Raw genomic sequence first — 22,002 nt, 5'->3', positions numbered from 1 at the left:
ACCAGCATGGATGGCTAATGGCCATTAGTAGCTACTAATGGATCTGTCTCTAAGATATTAACATGACTACTCTAGTGAAGAAGAATATTCAAAAAATTGATAAATTGATCTTGCTGGCTGACATTGCTCAAAGTGTCTGTGAAGAGTGATCTGACAAACTACAAGAGTCTGGCATAGCAGAGCTCCCTGTATTGCCTCTTAGCAAAAGCCTTGGAAATACTTCTCTACTAATCTGTGGATATGTTTTCCTTAGAAGCTTGCAACTAATTTAAATTTTTAACATCTGAACTGTAAACTAAACCTTCCAAAGGCAGTTGCAGATTTGTTTCAAATTTGACCTAATGATCTTTTAACAGTGCATTGCATCCTGAAGCTGGGGATGGAAAGATGGGAAAGATAACGTAGGACCTCTTTCGTGCTTTTCTGTAAAGAAGACCTGAATCCTGAAAAGTATTACAAACTGAGGGTAGAAATCAGTGTCCTCGATCTCAGTGTCCTATTTTCTACTTTCATAAGCTGTGATGCAGTATAACAGTATTTGTATGATTTATGATACCTTGCATGAAATAGGTAAGCTCTCTATTAAAACCACAGTTCACTTATGCTTTTATTCAAAGTCGTGTCACAAATAATTGTATCATTGCTTACAGTTTCTCATTCAATATGTGTCCTTTTTATGTCCACTTTGTATCGAGACAGTGTTATTCTCTGGCACAGATAACATTTCTTATTTCCTTGGGGTCATCTAAGTGTCTAAGACCATGCTTATCAGCTTTCAGATTTTGTTTTGTTAAGCTGAGGCAAGACAGTAACTCTACTGGATACACTTTGGCCAAGGCTTCTTTGGATGGGATTAAGCTCTCTGAAGTGACTTCAGAGAATATGCTTGGGGATTTACTGTGTTAAAACTATTCCGTGTTAGAACAATAGTAGTTTAGAAGGAGAAAACAAGGAATTAATTGCTACTGGAATGAGGAAACAGCATGAATATTTATTTCCCTGCAGTTGACTCAAGTGTTATGGAAAGGGATGTGAGGATGGGGTTTATGTAGTTGGATAGTATTGTCTCACTGAGAAGCAGTTTTCCCACAAAGGAAAGAAATTTGATGGTCACATAAACAAGGAGAAATTAGTCAGCAGGCACTTTTCTGCAATCCAGGTTTTACTTGTAATCACATTTTATTTCCCATGAAAGTTTAGCTCAATTTATGTTCAGTACTGGAAGTTGTTCTTTAATATCCTTAAAATGTGGAGTGGAAATTTGTCAAGCCCCTTGCAGATTTTTGGCATAAATATTTTATTGAATACCCTAAACCAGTAATGTGACACAGTTACAAACAACCAGATCTGTACCTTCCATGGGAAGGCTCCTAAGAATGTCTACATGTCATTAAAATTTAATTTACAGGGGGAATTTTGCAATTTATTCTTCCAGTGATCTATCCTTAACAAAAAAAAAAACAAAACCTGAAACTATTTGCACATCATAAAAAGACATCATTCTTAATCCAAGGTGTTTCTGATTTACTGCAGTATCAACAGTGCCTAAAATAAAATTGAACACTTTTTTACATACTGTTAGAGAAAATAGAACTTTTAGACTAAGAGCATATCCAGCACATCTGAGAAGAAAAGGCCATGAGATTTGGAAGCTTGTGTATTTTCTCTCTAGACTCTATCATTTGACCTTATAAAAACCATGCTGTATGTCACAGCAAATATTTTGCTTTCAACTGCCATAACTACAACAAGAGTGTTATTTTTGAAAAGTGGCTTTAAAACAGATTATAACACCTATTTTTCTTACTGCATTCTGAGACTTATATATACTGGTGTACCTCTCTTGGTACCCACAGATGATCCTGTGCCTGTTTTCTCATTCTCCCCACTAATGATGGTAAAGGTTTTCAGGTGTTCTTAGTGGAAAATGTCTTCAGTAATGTCTGAGGAAGCATTAATTTTTCATGTCCAAAACAGCACTGAAGGCCAGTTACAAAGTCCACTACTGGTTCTTGCATGGTGGATCATGACTTAAGAGGTCATACAACTTGACCCATTTCTCTCCTTCCAGCTTTCAGTTTTTCCTAGACTTGTCTTTTGGGTTAAACTGGTGGAGTCATGGAGGAAATATGCTTATATTAAAGCCTGGAAATCACAATCATGCTTTCGCAAATGGAAGATTCATATTGCTCACAGAATGCTGTGTGTAATATGCATCACAAGAAATATTCTCTATGTGCTTTAATTCTCTGAACTGACCTTTGAAAATTTTGTGTGATTTGTTTTGACTAGTGTACTCCTGGGACAGTCACCAAAAATAGAATTATCTACTTCATATTACTGGGTAGAACACAGACAAAAGTGACTTTTTTTTTTTTGGTAGATATTTTATGAGGAGATGGGAGTAAAACTGAACAAAACATTTCCTTCTAGAAGAGCTAAACAAAGGAAGCTTCTTTCAGACTGTAATTCTAATAGATTATCAGGAGATTGATTATTAAAAATGGGGTGAGAGTGACCTTTATTAAATAGCAAGCAACTAATTTCTGAACTAGAAAGATGTGTTCTTTTCCTATTTTTCCTGTCCTTTCTTATGTGTTCTTTACACCCTTCCTGTTTTCTTTTCTTTTTATTTTTAAATTTAGTTATGTGTTTTTCTCAAAAACTCTAGTTGCAATTTATAATTAGGCAAAACTAAATAATGAACATGGATGGGCATCTTGAAAAATTTATTATATCTACAACAGCAGGAAATCTCCATCTTATAGTCTAATAAACTACCTGATAAACTACCTGATCGCCCTTTTTCAGGCTAATGTATCAACAGAGGAACTGGTGAGTGTGTTGTTACATACACACCTTGAATTAAATACTTGAATGCAAATTCTGTGTCACCTGTCTTAATCTATTTTATATTTAACAGATATTTGCATTCTCAGGCCCTGAGATTGCTTACAGTTTCATCAAGGCCTTGATACAGAGAACAATCCATTTGGATTTTCCTTATGCAGAAATTATAAAAGAAGGGCAATGAACTTGTTTTCTTGTGTTTGTTTAAAGCGGCTGCTCAGCACATTTTTATGTAACTGCAATCATGTATCCTTCCTGCACCAGTTGGTATACTGTTGATAGCACTCTAAGACATGTTTTCAACAGCTTAATCACCTAGATAGTCCAAGTAGTTTACTGGGAACACTTAAGGATAAAAGACTGCCTGATGAAAAATGCCAGGTATGTGGTATGTAATGTAGTAAGGCAGATCTTGACTTGTTAATTAATTAATATACAAAAGAAACAAGCACACAAGATGGAGACACAGTGTGTCAAACTGATTTATGATGTGTGCAGATGTTTGGTACACAGTTCAAAGATGTTGGCAGAATCAATGGAAAATACTCCAGGTGTACAGTAAGAACTGTTCTTATTAATGCATTGATGTAAATGAAACAGGCATTGAAAAAGTTCTTCTCCTTTATAGTTAGAAATAAGTGGATGTAAACTGAACCCCCATTTTACTTCAGAATCACTCTGAATTAAGAAAATAAAATCACAGTGCAGGAAAATAAAGACATTTTTAGAAACCTTGAAAAGATGTTGCAACATTCTGTTATTCTAAAATCTCTTATCCTAACTGTCTGTGGAGAGCTATTAGTAAATTCGAAAGCACAAATAATAATATATTTATCAGAGGACATGCAATTTGAACTGATCTGAACTTATTTGTGGTAGGTGACTGGGGAAAGGCACCGAGTCCTTTGTAAATGAGATGTTGTGAGGAAATACAGCTTTTAGTGTAGGAGGTGTTAATTTGGTTCAGTGTTTTTACAGTGGGCTAAGAGTACGCATGCACACAATTGCTGCATACCAACTGTTGCAGGGCAGCTGGCTGACATGCCACAGCTTGATCAGGTGTCAAGAATGGCACAGGGATAACAGCTTTTCTGCTGGAAGAGAGATGTACTAGGTGACTCCTGGGAATTCCTTCTACTTCTTTAATTTTATTTATTGTACCAAAGGTAAGCTAATTGATGAAATGCCATCTGAAAATGGTGGAAATTCAAAGCCTATTTGGTCTAGTCAGTTTAAATTCTAAGTTTCTGCATATTTATTTTATTTCTTTTTCCATTAGGATGCCCTATGGAAACCATGTTTTTGTAGTTTGGTTGAATTGTCGTCTCTTTTCCTTCCTTTCTCTTCCTTGTGGCCTTTCATTTGCTGCATAACTATTCAGCCACAGTGCCCGTGGATGCCAAGATGCCTATCCTGAGAGCTGGACTTTGGCAGTGATCTGGACAAAAATCTGTGTGATGATGTTTGATGTTAAAACGAAATATTAAAATGGCTACCTGTTTTATTTACTGTGGAGTCATTTGACATTAAAAGTTAGTTACACATAAAGCTAACATGAACTAATATCCTATATTAGTTATTAAAAATACAAAAATCGATAAAATATTGCTATATTAATTTGCACATGTAAAACTGATGTGACTAAAACTCACACTGCTTGAAGTTTCCCTAATTTTAATAATTTTCTTCATGATTATTACACCTGCTGGAAGATGAAATTACATATAATTTTAATTCTTACAGTTGAAAGACTGCTAAATGCATGACAGTTTTAGTGTCTTCATCAAAAAGTGAAGAGTTGTACCTGTCTGTCGATACAGAATTCCCAGAAGACTACTTCCCTGCAGTACTCTTCAGGGAATCTTGTATCAACAGACAGGTACAACTATGGTGGAGCTGACTAAGTCACAAATATGGCACTTGCAGCAATGCAGTCTAACAGTGGATCTATCTTAGTTGTGAAGAAGTGAATTACTGCTCTACCTGTTAAGAAATCTGCTTTCTGTGATCAGGTCTTGATAATGTCACACACCTTCTTTCTATTTTTGCAAAAAGGCTGAGTACTGTGAGAGCATCCCTTCTAAAGTGAGATGGCTTTCCAACAATACAATTATTATTGATATTGATGACAGGTGTTAACATTGCAAACAAAGTGGGATGATGACCTGTCAAGACTAATCTGCATATTTTCCACTAGAGAAACAGCTTTGTGCTGTAATAAAAAGCAGCCACAGTAATGTGAGGAACTGAAATTACTGCACTTTTAAATTATATGGTGTTTTCTCTTTTGGGGAAAAAACCCGAACACCATAATCCATGTAGGCCACTGTCTTCTAGCTCATCCTAGATGATGAACTAGACTAGAAAGAACTCTGTTTTTTCAGCAAACAGCTATCAATGCTTTCTTTTTTTTCTGAAAGTAAAAATAGTAGAAGGAAAGTCTTTTTATTAGCTCGGTCTCTAGAGATTTTGAATGTTCATAGCCTGATGAAAGACTCACTTAATTACTATGTGTATATATATCCATATGTTTGTCTCTTCTGTTCATTGTGGAACAAAGAATTTCCTTGAAAGTATCTCCTGAGCTCTTGTTTTTTGTATCTTAGCAGTGGCAGTATATTCCAATAATTGAGTGGAGTCAGCAAGAGATAACTACAGTTCAGCTATGGACATCGTCCATCTCAGTTTAGCATTGAAATTGCATGGAAAATAAGTCACTTTGAGAAGTTTCATGGTCATCTGACAGGAAAAAGCATTAAAAGCTTTCCTGATAATTTCAAAGTAACACTGAAACATTTTAACTTAAAAATAAGAATAATATTGTTGTTCATTGACAATATAATGAATTTGCATATGTAATATAACAGAGGTTGTTGTTTCAAGCATATAAAAACCTACACTGTGGCCTTGTGACATTGTGTCTGAAGCTGAAAAAACAAACCACTATAAAAATGACATCTGTGGGCAATTTTTAGATACTTCATTGCAGGCTATGTCCATGTCAGATTCATAGTGCTATGTAATGCAGCATTTGTTAAGAATTTACTAATAATAAATTTAGCATTGATTTAGTGAAGTATATGCTTAGGTGTTTAGAAATTACTTTCACATCTAAAGATAGAAGGGAAAAAGGAATAATTGTGTTCTTGTGAAAGCAGAGTTGTTAGTGACCAGGAGAAGCTGGTGAGTGATGTAGTTTGGAGGTAAAATAGCGGGATAATGCCTCAGATGGTTACCTGCTGACACTTATCTGCATCTAGTGAAATAGGTACTTTCCTTGCTGAATCATTTCAGCAAGAGAACTTTGCAGAAGGATGACTCTAAAGATGAATGAATATATTTTTATCTTTCTATGAGTTACTGGTTTTGAAGAGGGAACAAAAAAACTATAGTGGTCTTTGTGATTTAAAGGAGCTTAAAATTCCTTTATGTTTGCAATTTTTCTTTGTAGTAGGAAGAATTTACATCCTCATGAAAAATTTTATTTGTCCAAGACATAAACCTTGGAGGAGCACTGCTGTCTATATACTCAGTTGATGCTTTACTGTTTTTAATATCCAAATTATTAAAAAGATTCCTGTTTCACTCAGCTGACCAGATCTCTTCGCAAAAATAATTTGATGTGAATTTATGTGAGACTAAAGGTGTTCAAATAGATTTTTACTCTAAAGACATAAGTAATCCATACAGGTATGGTATGGGGGAGGGAGGAGGAGCATAATAGAAAAGTAGAAAATAGGGACTCTCTGTTGTCTATAGTACAGTAAATTCACGAATACAAGCCGCACTGAGTATAAGCCGCATCGCTGGGTGTTGGCAAACATTTCAGTTTTTGCCCATAAATAAGCCGCACCCGAGTATAAACCGCTCTGTCATTTGCAGTGAGGACCCGCGTGCAACAAAGTTGCCAATTAGTAACAGAACCGCGGCAGGGCAGGGTTTACTGGCTTGGCTCGGCTCGGGGCTGCCGACAGGGCCAGGTGGCCCAGCTCAGCGCTGCCACTCGGCGGGGCCGCTCGGAGCCAGCCGCCACCACTGCTGGGCTCGGTCACCCTGGCCCGGCGCTGCCCCGCGGCGGCACGGCGGGCACAGAGCCCGCCGGCACCTGCGGCAGCAATGGGAGCTGGGGATGTAGCCTGCCTGCTCCTGCGGCGGCGGCACGCGGGGACGGGAGCCCCCCGAGCCGCGGGGCCAAGCGGAGAGAGCTGCCCCGCCTTCCCCCGAGCCACGGGGCCAAGCAGGAGAGAGCCCCTGCCTCCCCCGAGCCGCAGGGCCAGCAGGAGAGAGCTGCCCCTGCCTCCTCCGAGCAGTGGGGCCAGCAGGAGAGAGCTGTCCGCCTTCCCCCCAGCCGTGGGGCCAGCAGGAGAGAGCTGCCCCGCCTTCCCCACCCCCTGTGCTGCCTGCACAGAGCAGCTCCACCCGCCACGCAACAGAGTAACCAATTTGTAACAACCGCGTAAATGCAGGGTTTTACTGGCAGGAGCTTGACTTTGCAGTTTGCACTGACTTGGTTTGCACTCCCAGGGTTGAAAATGTCAGAAAATTATTCACATATTGGCCGCACCTGAATATTAGCCACATTTCTGGTATGGGAGCAAAATTTTGGTCAGAACAGTGCGGCTTGTATTCATGAAATTACTGTATATGTATGTGACTGTGCACATATATATGTGTATGAAAAGAATGTGAATATGTGCATATGTGTGCATTTGTATATGGAGAGGTGTTTCCATACATATATATAGGAGTGTAGGTAGAGGTGTATAGAGACAGTTGCAGTGTCAGAGTGCTATGCAGTTCTGAAGGTATGCGGTAAACAAGTATGTTTATTTTGAGCTCTCTCACTTCTAGACCATTCTGTATTGCAACTTGAAATGAAAAAGGAACCTTATTTGAAACTAGGTGAAATTGAAAGAAAATAAACCCAAACAAATCCAAACGATTTAAATGCTTTGACTTCTGGTACTTCAATGGTGGTCCATGCAATCTTAATGTTGGGGAATATATAAATAAAATTAGAACATCATACTGAACTGAAGTGTACTATTGTGTTTGTTATGGTAAACAGGGGACCTGACAACAGTAAAGACTCAAGATCACTAAGAAATAATGTATTTCAGTAACATTGAACAAAACCTTGTGAGTCTTAATATTGAAAAAAGTACAGAAGATGACTCATACGCAGTATGTGGGAAGGAACATATTTTACATGTGTGTGAAATTGGATTATTTCCTCATAATCACTCTGAAGAAAGAAGAAAGTAACTATTCATCTCTTCTGACTTTAATCCCCGGACAGAAATAATTCCCATCTTTCTCTGTTCTTCCCATCTTTCTCTGTTCTTCCCAATTTTTTAATTCCTCTGGGGAGAAATAGACTGAGACAATATAACTTTTAAAATATGGAAGTGTTTATATAAATAATTGTAGTAATTTTTCAGGAAATAATTTGTTTGTTCAACAAGATAATGGGTTTTAGATTGCAGCTTACTACTTTGCAGCTGTCCACCTGCTATGCCAGCTTTCTTGAGTGTTTTTTCTTCTTTTTGTCTTTTTAATGAATATATTCCAAAGACGGTATGGTTTTCCTGCAATATATGCAACAATCAAATGCAGTTATCAGCATGCTATATATATTTTTTTTCTTTCTTTAACAGAAGGAAGGGGAAAAAAATCACAAAGTCCGACTAGCAGTTGGAAATGGAGTAAGAAATGATGTATGGAGGGAATTTTTAGACAGATTTGGTGCTGTCAAGATCTGTGAGTTCTATGGTGCTACTGAAGGAAACATTTGTTTCATGAACCACACAGGAAAAATTGGATCTGTTGGACGCACCAATTTCTTCTATAAGGTGACTATTTATTTACATTCTACTTAGTAGTAGTGCTGAAAAATTTTATTTCTTAGTTTAAGTACAGTTGTAAGTCCAAGACAGATTTTCTAACTCAGTTATTCCAAGTTAGTTGACCCTCAGTAAAATCTTGGCACCCAACCCAGTTGTACTCACAGCAGTATCACTGAGATTTTTCATGGAGTTCACAAGAGTCAAGAAGGCTTTGGCTCTCTTCTGACAGTTTTGAGTAATCTGACAGTTGCCAAGTATAGTTTCAGGTCTCTCCATTGATTCTCTGTCCTACATGTCTGATGCTCTGTAGCAGGCAGTGACCATCTGATGCTGTTGGATCTCTCCAGAAGGGTCCAGAACTGCTACAGGAGATCAGTGATCTGGAATTTAGGGAGTAGTAGCTGAATCAGGAACCTTGCAGCTAATGTTCATTTTTGTTTCAGACTTTTCTAAGCCAGATGCCTTATAATCTTGCAAGATTTGTATGAGTTTCAAACTTGAGTAAATTTGGTTTTTAGTATTGCATAACTTTTGGTAGAATTTTGTCATAAGTCGTTAACCTTTTGGAAATACCTTGTAAAGTCTACAGCAGATAAAGATTAAACTTGAAACTACCTGCATATTTATTTAATCACCTGTATTTTTAATCAAGTAGTGTCAGGATTTTGCTTGTGACACTAAGTACATATTTTAATGCCATATATAAGTTCATTTTTACTTATTTCAGGCATTTGTTCTGGGTTTTTTTAAATACATTTTGCAGCTTGCAGATTACTAAATGATGCCTTCTGAAGTATAGTTGTTGTTTGTTTTACTTCCGTGTAGATGATATCTACTAGAAAACTAGTGTTATGTATAGGAGAGCAGCATTATTTCTGATTTGTTGACCTGTAAAAGACCTGAGGTTGCAAAGAAAATCCTGCTGTAAAGCAGACAATGGCACAGATGAGGTCCAACCACCCAATTCCTAACATTTGTTGTTTATTCAAAGAATGCTACAACAGCTTTTGAAACATCCTCTTGACACAGAGGACAACATAAGATACCCTTTAATACAATTTATAGGGATTTTCTAAATACCTATTTCTTAAACTGGGAATAGAAAGAAAGAGAACTGAGAGAGTAGAGAAAAGAGGTTTGTGTGTTCATATATTTGATACACTAAGGGAGAAAGAAGAAACTTGCTCTTTTCCTACAGCATAATTGTGCAGCTGGCAATGAAGTAAATGCAGTACAAAGTCCTATAGATACAGGTATTGAGAGTATAGAGGGAATAATAGCAGAAAATTTCAAAGTATAATATTTTTTGTGGGGGACGGGGAAGGAAAAAAAACCAGGAGTGCATTCTGTTGTAGGTAGTGACAATGACACAGTTTCTAAAGGTAAAATGCAGATAAAAATTGCAGCTTTAATAGGCAAACTGAGCTCTCAGAATGAGCAAAGTAACTTTTCTGCCAGCAACGGCTAAGGGCTGGGGATAAATGCTTGTCATAAATAATGAAGTTCTACAGAACACATTTATTTTCATAAAAATATTGGAACACATAAGGTAATAGAATGAAACAGATGAATGCTACAGGAGTTAGCAGAAGTCACTGTATTTGAGATGTTCACTAAAAGCAGTGCTCTGGTTTGCACTTGTTTCTTTTCACACTGTGTTCTTTATATAAGAGGGATTGGTTCATGTGTTTGAAAACCTCCCTATTGAATATGAATAAATCTTTCAATAAAGATGTTTACATAGAGTCAATGAACAGAAAAGTATAACCCTCTGAATAGCTTTTCAGCTGGCAAAACTTAAAATGTTTTACAAAAAATACAGTGTCATGATTAACACAGTAATACAATAATTTACTGTTTAATGTTTACACCTAGCATCCATATGTATCTAACTAATGTTAATAATCAATTATGTTATATATGACATACTTTGTGTGTGTATTTATATAAATGTGATATGGGAAAAAAATCTTGAAGACCCTCAGTTGTGTGTATGAAATATATATATAAATCTCTTTCTAATACTGAAATAAATTCTGAGTGATGGCAAACAAGGAAGCTCGGGATTAATGAGATCCAAGGAAGTTTATAAGAAGGGCTAAAAATAATCTATGGCACATTCACCTGAAAAGCATTATGTAAAAAAAAAAAAAAAAAAAAAAAGTTTTATTTGCCAATGGAATTTTTCATTATTTCAAGCAAAGATACTCAAACTATCACAGGAATCTAAATTTCTTATGCAAAAATGTATAGATAAAAATAATCTTTGAGCTGAGAAACATTTAGATATGAGGACAAATCTTAAATAATTTCAATATATAAAATAGTTTACACAGACATTTAGAATTAGTACTATGCACTTCTTCACACAAGAACTTGTGGCAGAAGACAATTATTTTAGTTTAAAAATAAAGGTACTTTTAAGCAAATTTTAAGATCCTGGAGAACAGGGTTCAAAGCAAGAATACTGATGTGTAGATCCAAGCAATGGGAACTCCTAAGTTCATTGGCCAATGAAAATTAATGTTTTTCTTCTCCATCGACTAATTTTGAGCTGAAGTACACCAAGAGTTCTCTAAAGTGTTATATTCTTACTATTCAGGTAATATCAAATATAGCTTAAAAAATTTGTTTCTGTGTTTTGTTTATTTTGGCTAACAAAGTTGTGTAGAGTACCTATGTGTCTGCCCTTTACAGCATGAATCAGCCATTTCAAGTGTATTTTTAAAACTGTCTCTAACATGTGATGGCACTATGCTCCAAAATTTTTTTTTTGTTTCATTTCAGTTTTTAAAGATGCTTGAAAATAAATCTAGTACATGTAATGCTTTGTTCCAGAAACCGATATTCTTCAAGAGAATTCAAAAATACTTCATCTCTAAAACCAGTTATAAAAAGCTTGTGATCTGTTTTCTGATAAAGGCTCTCTGAGCATTCTCTGTAAGTTGAAACTGTAGGGATATCAAAACTATTTTCAAAACAATATTTAAATTCACATATTTTCAATCAATTAAAAAAAATATGAGGGATGCTGTTACTAGATAACATCTAGACAGCATAGTAGTTAATGATGTTGCACATTAACGAACTTTCAGTTTCAGCTCAATGATGCTTTTTGTTTGCTACATTTATGTCATGCATCGGAGAGTAAAATGTTAAAATGATGAATGTTGCATGCAGTACTCTGTGAAAATAATATGGTAATGCTTCAACAGCTCATGTCCTTGTCCCATTAGAATTTAAATAATGAGATGAACCAAATGTTAGTCTGAGTCCATACTAAATACTTTGCTATGGAGCTTTCATTTTTTAGTATTTAATATGAAAAGCCAGCTGCTTAGAAAATGGTTTAGCTTGGAAAAGACTTCTGCGCAGGCACAGCTGTTTGCACAGACTCTGTATAGCATATTTAATACAAGATGTGGTATTTTCTTTTAATTATGTATTTTCATTATTATTTCAAAAACCTAATTGGAATACACTTTGTTAATACTCTGAATTTGTAGGCAAAAAAGATGCATGCAACGTAGCATACTTATATATAATAATAGTCTCAACAGTTTTTAGATGATCTCAGTGAATTATGGTTTCTGAGTGTTTATAACAGCTTAAAATAATCATTCTTTCAGCTCAAAAACTGTTTTTTTAAAATACTCTATATGATGCATTATTTTAAGCTATTCTAATCAGACATAAAAACAGAATAACATTTAATTTTATACCATTTCGTTTTTATTATTTGTATCACACATTGCATTTGGTCATATGAAACATATTAAAGTAATAAATATCAATGTAAAAACAAAGAAAGGAAGTGAAGAAAAGTAGAATTTAAATGTAGACAGCAAAAAAAAAGAAGATTACTTCCATTCTGTTCCTCAAGAATAATGAATTATTTTCTAATCAAGACAAACTTTTTGGCTCTCAAATTCTGGACTTTGGTAAATGGTTTAATCTGAGGTTAATAAAAGTAATTACTCTTTACTTAATTAAAATAATGTTCCATTCTTGAATCCTTATTTTTCAAGCTGTGACCTTCTTCCTTTGATCAACAGTTAAAAATATCTTTTTGTTTCAGACTTAGGGTAGAAGAAAAACACAGTGCTGAACATTGAAAGGAGTCAATGAACCAGTTTTGTCCATATGAGACTAAAATTGTGGAATTCATGTTGCTCTTTATTCAGTTTTCTTTGAGAAAAAAATATATGATGTATTTACAACAACATTTCAAATTAGGATAAAGATGCAACTCTTCATCCAAGTTCGTTGCAGAAAACATGCTACCCTTTACTTCAGTCACTTTCATATATCCCTCCTTAAGTTACATTGCATTTCTTTATTGTGAAGAGTGCAGGTGTATATTTGTGTTTCATGAAATTGTTCCTCTATTGCCAAGAATTTTCAGGAGAAGATAATTTCCTTGGTTTCACTAGCTGTTAAACATTGCTGATGCATTTCTTTTTGCAAAGGCAACATAGAATCTCAAGCTGGGCAAATTATCTCTTTGGAATAATAAAGACACGATTTGGACTACTGCAAACACAGTTGGCCAAATAGTGTCAGGCAGTGTCTCTTAAAGGTTCAGTTTGGATTCATATCACAGAAGAAAAATGAAGCAAAATAACAGACAAATGCTGTATATTCAAGGGAAAAAAAAATTTTAAAAAAGCAGACGAAGAAAAAAAAGATTTTCAGTTGCTAGTTTTCATAGGAGTATCTTGTCCTCTCCTTCAGTTTGCTTGGAGCCATGGGAGGATGTACCCTTCTGCTGGTGCTCACTTCCCACCACCATACAGCAGCCTGAGAAAGCAAGAGGGAGGAACTGAAGCTAGTTAAGCAACAGTAAAACCCAACAGGAAGCACATTTTCGTGTGTGAGGCCTTTCCCTTGCCAGCTGTTTTCAGTGCCAGAAGACCCCACGAACATGTCATATCAGCCACCACCATTAAATGTCACTTAAATACTAGAGATAATGCTTCTATTATGCTGACTTACGTTGCTCTTTCACTGATGATGTGGATCCCATAACTTACTATGACTTCATTTACAAAACTGTTTTGATGTTGCTTACCTCCAGGAAATGGCATAAATTTACATAGAGAGTTTTTTCAGTTTTAAATCAAACAGCATTCTCCTTTCACATGAGCAAGACTGGAGTACAGGTTTTCTTATGTATATTTGCTGCCACCAGATGTCACTGTGTAGATGAGTAACATCATTTCTTTCTTTTTTTTAGCTTTTTTTCCCATTTGATTTAATCAAGTATGATTTCCAAAAAGATGAACCAATTAGAAATAAGCATGGTTGGTGTGAAAAAGTTAAGAAAGGTAAGTATGTATTTTAATGAGCTGTTACAGCCTATTGGTTTTAATAAAAATACTTCAGAGAGTTGTTTTAAGGAGACCTGCTATTGTGTTGTTACTGCAGTGTACCAAATTAACTATTACTCTTTGCTCTGAAAAAAAGCAATATGGTTTTTGATCTCAGATAAAACAGCATTAAACATACCAGTGCTGATATCAGAAGCACTCAGGAGATCCTTGGATATATTCACAGAAGAGTAGTGTTCAAAAGTGATGCTATGATACTATCTTTGAATTTATACACAGTGACATCTTAAAGGAGGTTAACATAAGGAAATGGTTGCCTAAGAGATCTACAGGAAGGACTTGTGGATTAGAGCAAATGCTTTTTGATGAGAGATTAAGTGTTTCTAGAGTGATGTGATCCAGCTTAATAATAAAAAAAAACCCCAAAAACCAACAGAACAACAAAAATTGATTAATTATAGCTGTCCTAAAAATATTTATCAAAAATCACAATTACACAATTTTTCAAAGTGTTGTCAGATACTGGAGCATATATTGAACTGTGGGAAGGTAACAGCTCAAACTGAAGCAAGATATTAAAGATCAGGCAGACAGCTTTAATAGGAGCTAAAACAGATTTTTCAAAGGAGTTATGAGATTCTCTAACAGTTGGAAATCAAACATGGCACTTTGAAGATGGTATGTCCTCAAAAGCTGAAATTTTGTAGGAATTTATCTCTAGGGATGCCAGACTGACTTATGAAGGGAACACATGCTCCAATTAGACATTTGGTCTAATTTTTTTTCCAACTACACCACTCAGTCTAATGAAAAGTATTATCTCTGTCTGTAATCTTTGTCTTACCCATGTCTTATTTCTTCAGAGCATTATGGCTGCAATGATACTACCAGTGAACTAAATACTTCTACTTTAAACACTACCAGTTTATGGGAAAAAAAAAAAAAAGGAAAAAAGGACACAGCTCTTTTTTAAGGAGTCTTAAATTAAAAATTGTGCCTATTTTTGGAAGCATTTTGATACATTTCCATATTTATAATGCTTGTCTCTGTTGCAAAGCAATGGAACTCTTAAGCTATATTGTTCAGGACTTGCTCCCAAAAAGTTTTATCTTATACAGTTATTCCATATTCTGCAAACCAACACCCTGGTACTCTATATGCATAAAAGGATAATCCTTTCCCCTAGTCTCCCTACTTTTTGAGGAAAAAAATGATATTAAACTTTTATATTTTACATCAAAAAGCATATTGATGATGCTCTATCACTTTAATGAATATTCTTAAGAAGTCACAGGATCACACAATATTCTGAGTTGGAAGGATCCACAAGGATCAAGTCAAATTCTTTAAGTGAAAGGTCCCCACAGGAATTATGCCCACAAGCTTGGTGTTATTTATACCAAACTCTAACCAACTGAGGAAATTTCACTGTTCTCAAAACTTTTGAAAAGAGACTATAAATAGAGACATAGTGCCTGGGCTGAGCACCTACTTTCGATTAACACTAGTTTGTCATTAGGAAGCTGATAAAGCTGACACCCATAATGGAAATTCAGTAATATGGGGAGTCAATTCAATATTAACTTGAATTGTGCACTTTCAGAGGATAATAAATTTCTAGTGAGCTTACAATTGATAGATGACCAGTTTGTGGGAGAAAACTGGTGAGTCACCAGGAAGAAATAGAAGTGACTGTGAATTTGCGTGGACAATATTGCAAATAATATTAATGTCAGGTACAGAAATATCTAATGATATTTTAGGCTTATATTCTTTCAACTTCTCTGAATAGGTGAGGCTGGTCTTCTGATTTCCAAAGTCAATGCGAAGAACCCCTTCTTTGGATATGCTGGCAATAAAAGACACACAGAAAAGAAATTACTCTGTGAGGTATTTAAGAAGGGGGATCTTTATTTTAATACTGGAGATCTAATGGTTCAAGACCATGACAATTTTCTATATTTTTGGGACAGGACTGGAGATACCTTCAGGTACATTTATTGTTTCTTTTTGTATTTCTTCACTAAAGATACATGGAGTAGAATAATGTGGTTATATTTGTTTTCAACTGGAACTGTTCAATTTATTGCCATTGTGATGTAGTTAATAATGTTTCTGAAGTGGATGATGTAGGCTTAATTTTGTCACAAGTGTTCTGTGAGTAATTATCCTGTGTTGAATGGTTAATTTTCAGAATTGTTTGTAGAAATTCCAGCTCTTTGATCATGCTTTTCAATAAGCATATAACTAGTGATGGATGGAAGTCAGTGATGAGCAAGGAAGTCAGATACTGATGTGGAGGAAAATGTATCAAATAGCAGAGATTGGTCACATTAGATATATTTGTATACATGTAAAAAACTTGGAAACAATTGCACTGATCTTCAATGGACCTTACAGTGCTGTAATACCCAGTAGGGTTTGAGTTGCAACATTGTCTTCTGGTGATCAAATTCCAATGTGACAATTGTGAAAAATGTGAAGTAGTGTTAATCTGAAATGAATGGAGTTTCTACCAAAACTTTTTTAAAAGGGCAGGTGTAATGGGATTAAATTATTTTTTCACACATTTTAGATGGAAAGGAGAGAACGTTGCCACTACAGAAGTTTCTGATGTCATTGTAATGTTGGACTTCATTCAAGAAGCAAATGTGTATGGTGTGTCTGTGCCAGGTAAAAGCTTGAGTTATACATTTTGCTTCTCCCAGGTTCATTGTTAATCCACAAACCTCTTTCTATTTCATGTTTTAAACATATGAATCATGTTTGATTGAGTCATCTGTTTAATACCCAGCTAAAATGTAGATGCAGATAATGAAAATACCACCCAATTGTGATTGAGCCAGTGAATCGTGCACTTTTATTTGTATGCAATGAGCAGTATTTTTGAAAATCTACCATGCATGCATCTGTGATAGCTACATAACCTAAATTAAAATATAAAGATTTAGTAAATTCACATCTGTGTAAAATCTAGACGTGTCAAAATAAAATGTCAACAAGGTAATTCTGAAGTAACTAAAGGAAAATATGTGAAGACATTTTCTGTCTTATTTCACTGAGCCGCATAAAATAACTGTAAGCAGTTAAGTTACAAAACCAAAAAGAAAGTGAAAAAGAATACAAAGACAAAAATAAATTTGTAAGGAAGAAAATACATTAATTTATTTTTAATAGTTTTTTTATGTTTTATTTTTATAACATGCTTGGTCTTACTGGTTTCTATATAGGAGACTGTTCAGTGCCCTGCTTTGCATTAGTGGCTAAAACAGTGTTGCTAGCTTAACAGCGCTTGGCTAACTGTGACAAGAACTTGCACAGTAACAAGGTTTTCTCCATGCATGAGATGCTGGGGACAGCAATAATCTGGGAGTAGATGAGGTGGTACAGTGGTCTTAATGTGACCAAAGCAATATTCTGTACCATATAATAGCCATGCTTAGTTATTAAAGCTGGAGGGAAAGCAGCAGATGAGAGGTTTGTGGTTGTGGTGCTTGTCTCCTCAAAAATTGCTGCATGCTCTGAGTGAGGCCCTGCCCTGCAGGAAGTAGCTGGATGTCTACCTGATGATAAGAAATGTTGAATGATGTCCTGTTTTTGTATTGCTTGTACATGTTTCTTTTGCTTTCCCTGTGAAACTGCCATTACCTTAACAATTGAGCCTTGCTTTCCTTCACTTTCCATCCCATGGCAGAAGGGATTGAGCACAAAGCTGGCTGGATGTTTGGTTGTTAGCAAGGATAAATCCACCACAAAATGATAAAGGAGTTAAAACAAGAAACATCATAGAAGATTGTCTAAAAATCAGATTCAAAATAATGAGATGCTAATTTCCTATACAACACTTGTTTACCTATTCAGTTTATCTGACTGTCTTGATAATTGCACTTAAGGATAAATGACCAAATTACTTACAGATTTTTTAGCATTAGCAAAAAATTAAAATAAACTGAAACAAAGATAAGGTTGGCAAAACATCTCTGCTGTTACTACTAGGTAATGGTTAAAGTGTTGTTACTTTTGATAGCTGTAGTTCATTGCTTCTACCTTTTGCCCATTTTGTTCGTTTCCAAAGCCCCATAGTACTCTCCTTTTCCAGACAAAATAGTAAGAACTTTTAATTGCTATCTCTGTTAATTCAGAGCCACATTTTTGAGAGAAGATAGTGGCAAGAGAAAGAGACTAAAGCAGAAATGAAGACGTAATTGGCTACTCCAGGAAAGAGGCTCTTCACTCTTGTTTTTGAGAGAATAATGTTGTTGATGTTTATCCACATTTATTGATTATATCGAGCATAGGACTCCATTTAGTCTTACCCGCCACACTCATTTACAGCATTATTGCTTAATTGATCACTTGAGTGATCTCCAAGTACATGTAATACCACATAAAATATGAATGAAATCTTGCAACTTTACTGAAACTTAGAATATGATATATGACTGTTTGTTAATGCACTGTGGTATTTTTATAAGGTTTTTCATTACAATGTCAACTCTATTCATGTTACAAAATTTTAATCTCACTTTCATGCAGATCATGAAGGAAAAGCAGGAATGGCTTCTCTTATTTTAAAGCACAATGCATCATTAGATTTGGAGCAAATGTATAAGCAAGTAGTGACCTATCTACCAAGTTATGCTTGTCCCCTTTTCTTGAGAGTCCAGGTAAGCTGCATTATTGCACTGTGTGTACCAACATCTATATAAATTAAACACAGAGATAGCTAAGTGAATAACAGAAAGTGCTTGTTCATGTATCACTAGATGAGTTTTCAACCTGGTCTTATTTGCTGTCTTCATTAATGGAGTCCTGGAAAAGGGATTATACAAAAAGTCAATAAATTTGCAGATTATGTTTAAATGAGAGAAACTGTACAAATGAGCAAGGATAGAGATCATACAGAAGGATTTGGGGAGATTAGAAGCATAAGCACGGTGAAAGAAAAAGAGACGGATTTAAAAACATGGACAGTCACATCTGGAGAAAAGAATCTAAAATCCATTTTATTCAGTGAAAATGAGAGAGAAATAGAGCTAAAGCAGGAGACAATGGCTGTGCACAATAAAATGAACACTATTTTCTGTGTAACAATGACAAATACCAAAGCATCTGAAAAAATACTAAGTAAGATGAAAAGGTGAATAAAAAATGTGTGTTATTATTGTCACCACAGTAATCACCAAAGTCGTCCTTATTTGTGCACTATTTTGCTCTAGTAACTGTCCAGTTTAGGGGAAAAATAGTCCCTCCCACAGAGTGCAAAAATGTAAATATAATACAGTGGACTACATACAGCTATGAAAAAATGTGAGAATATCAAAAACACACAGTATTGATAATCATAATAAATGAAGTCTGAAGAGTACTTTTATTTCTGGCAAGTGTTTTGCAAACACCATGATAAAGACAAACAGAAAAATGTTTCTGAAGATGTCTGTGAAAGAGTCCCCCCTCCACTATGTTCGAGGAGCAGATGAGAAAAATACTGTTAAAAGAGAGAAGTTAAGTTATGGGAGTTGGTATCTTAGACTACCCAGAGATTGAATGCTGGTTCAGAATAAAGAGGGAAAACAAAAAATCTGTGAAAGACCTTCAATGTGAAATATGTGTGTATGTATCTATCAATCTGTCTCATAAGTCCAGAAACATTTCTTGCAGCAGCATTCTGATGTGAGCAAGCAAGATTAGACTTGAGAATGTTGCAGCAGTCAGTTTATGAAATTATGAGAACCTAGTCTAGATTCACTCCTGTACAGCTGTACCAAAAAATCTTTACACAGGACACAAGGAATCTGAATCTTGGGTATTGGATTGATATCAGTGACCTGGAATTTGAATTTGAATTTAAATTTAAATGCCTCCATTACAGATGCATTGCTGTTGGTACATTAACCAAGAAAGAAGATAGTGGGTGTAACTTCTAGGAACAAAAATTAAAAACATATTAAGTTTGATCTGACATATAATCATACTTTAGAAGATGTCAGAACATTTCTTAGACCAACTAGAGCAGGTAGATAAAATCTGTAGGTATGCCTGGAGTAGATAAAAGGGCTCTTTGACATTTCTGTTGAATATAATACTTAATTTTTTATATTCAGAGATTGTTTGCATATATAAAAAAATACAAAGACAGATGGAGAGAAGTCATAAAGTTGGGCTTAGTAGAGGTATGTAGAATAGAGAAGACAGTCTTACTACAGACGCTTTGGACCACTTTTGCAAGCACTTGAGTAATCTGAAAACAAAATGTATGGTCAAGATCCATCTTCCTTTGGACCTGGCTGAATATGAGTATGGCTGACTTAGTACGTGATTCTTTCAACCCCTTTAGTGAGGAGACAAGTCATAGATATAATTAATTTCTTGAGTTTTATCATTAAGGAGTTCTTGGTAATAACAGGTTTTACTCTCAGAAGCTTCATGGTGTGTTTCCTTTTATAATGTGTACAGTGAAGAAGATCGATTGTCTTGGGCATGCTGGGGCTGCATACACCACACGTGACACAGGGATGCAGAAAGAATGGGCTCTAGCTTTTGTCGGCCATGTGTCTGATGGGTCTGTAGCAGCACACAGACTCCAGTTTTTCAGCACAATGAGAATAAACTGACTTACATTAAGCAAGACTTTGAAAAACAAATGTGAATGTGAGCAAAAGAAAAATAGCTTCTTCTGAATAATGTATCTTTCTCTCTACTGCAGGAAAAAATGGAAATGACGGGAACATTCAAACAACAAAAATTTCGACTTGTGGATGAAGGCTTTAATCCATCTTCAATTACTGATCCTCTTTATTTTTTAGACAATTCTAAGAAAGCATATGTCTCGTTAACCAAAGAATTACATGAGATGATTTTATCTGGGAAAATGAAGCTTTAATTAATTGACCATATAATAGGCTATTGAGGGACAGTATATACAAGTTATTGTACGAGAAAACAATGCAATTAATTACCGGTATTTCTACATAGTTATTCAGAATAATGCTTTTTATATTTGGTATTTACATTCAGATATATTCTTGCATATTTACTTACTTGATCATTTTTTTTCACTAATCACCTTTTACCTCTTGAGAAAAATTTCTAAGCAAATAACCTGTAAAACATAACTGAAATCTATTTTATATTAACTTTGGAATATGAATGCTGAATCTGATACTTTTTCTTGGTACTAAATGAACATAAATGATACATGGTATGACGTATGGTAAAAAAGGAATCAACATAAAGATACTGTATCACATGTTGAGTCTAAAGGGAGACTATATACCAGTAACATTTTTTTCCTGTGTTTTTCATGCTTCTGAATATGTATTGTAATACGTAAAGGCTTAACAGTGGTTGGAAGAAAAAACTTTTCTGCAGAGGACTTTTCTGATGGAATATAAGATATAAGAAACTTAAGCAAAAGAAAGTCCTCCAAACAAAACCCAAATACTAACATCACTGCTGGGATTTTTTTCTGTCATAATCTGTGCTCTTTCATTTGTTAAACTGGGCGTTTGGAGTGCCAAATTCTGAAGACAAAGAGAACTTTCACGAAATGTCTTGCAGCAGATCAACAATAAGCAGAGAAAATCTGCTTACTTAATGGGGAAAATCTTTATATAGCATAAAAAAGAATTATTGCAGCACTTTATGTCATACATATTGAGTAACAAATAGCTTCCATACTCTTAGTAACAACTGCTATTATTTTATGAGTATAGAATACAGCTGAATTTTTTAAACATTAGATTTTATATTCTAATAATTGCTTTTTCTAAGTTCTAAAATAAAGTATAAGATTATTTAAACCAAATACCATCCTGTCTCAGTTTAAGTCTGTTTGCACAAACTCTGTTTTCCAGCCTCTTTTCTTAGTTTATTTGCACAGTGCCCTCTTCTAATGCAGCATGAGGCCCACTTCGATCAGCCAGAAGCACAATCAGAGGATACTGAAAGAATTACTTTCTTGAACACTGGGCATC

General features: G+C 35.2%; 1 protein-coding gene across 3 annotated transcripts in view; it reads left to right on the top strand.

Annotated features, from left to right (window-relative positions):
* SLC27A6 (solute carrier family 27 member 6) overlaps nt 1-21,777 on the top strand; it is a 151,712-nt gene extending 129,935 nt beyond the window's left edge. The window contains exons 5-10 of one of the 3 annotated variants that reach the window (XM_033085325.2): nt 8,508-8,702; nt 13,933-14,023; nt 15,819-16,017; nt 16,602-16,699; nt 18,563-18,693; nt 20,733-21,777. In XM_033085325.2, coding sequence (XP_032941216.1) covers nt 8,508-8,702; nt 13,933-14,023; nt 15,819-16,017; nt 16,602-16,699; nt 18,563-18,693; nt 20,733-20,909 — 891 coding nt within the window. In that variant the 3' untranslated portion in view covers nt 20,910-21,777. The remainder of the gene's footprint in view (nt 1-8,507; nt 8,703-13,932; nt 14,024-15,818; nt 16,018-16,601; nt 16,700-18,562; nt 18,694-20,732) is intronic. The other 2 variants (XM_033085321.2, XM_033085320.2) reach the window with 2 other exon arrangements.
* Nucleotides 21,778-22,002: the final 225 nt, after the last annotated feature.

The sequence above is a fragment of the Catharus ustulatus genome, chromosome Z, assembly GCF_009819885.2.
Source record: "Catharus ustulatus isolate bCatUst1 chromosome Z, bCatUst1.pri.v2, whole genome shotgun sequence".
Classification (NCBI taxonomy): Eukaryota; Metazoa; Chordata; class Aves; order Passeriformes; family Turdidae; genus Catharus; species Catharus ustulatus.
This window is presented reverse-complemented; position numbering and strand designations above follow the sequence as displayed.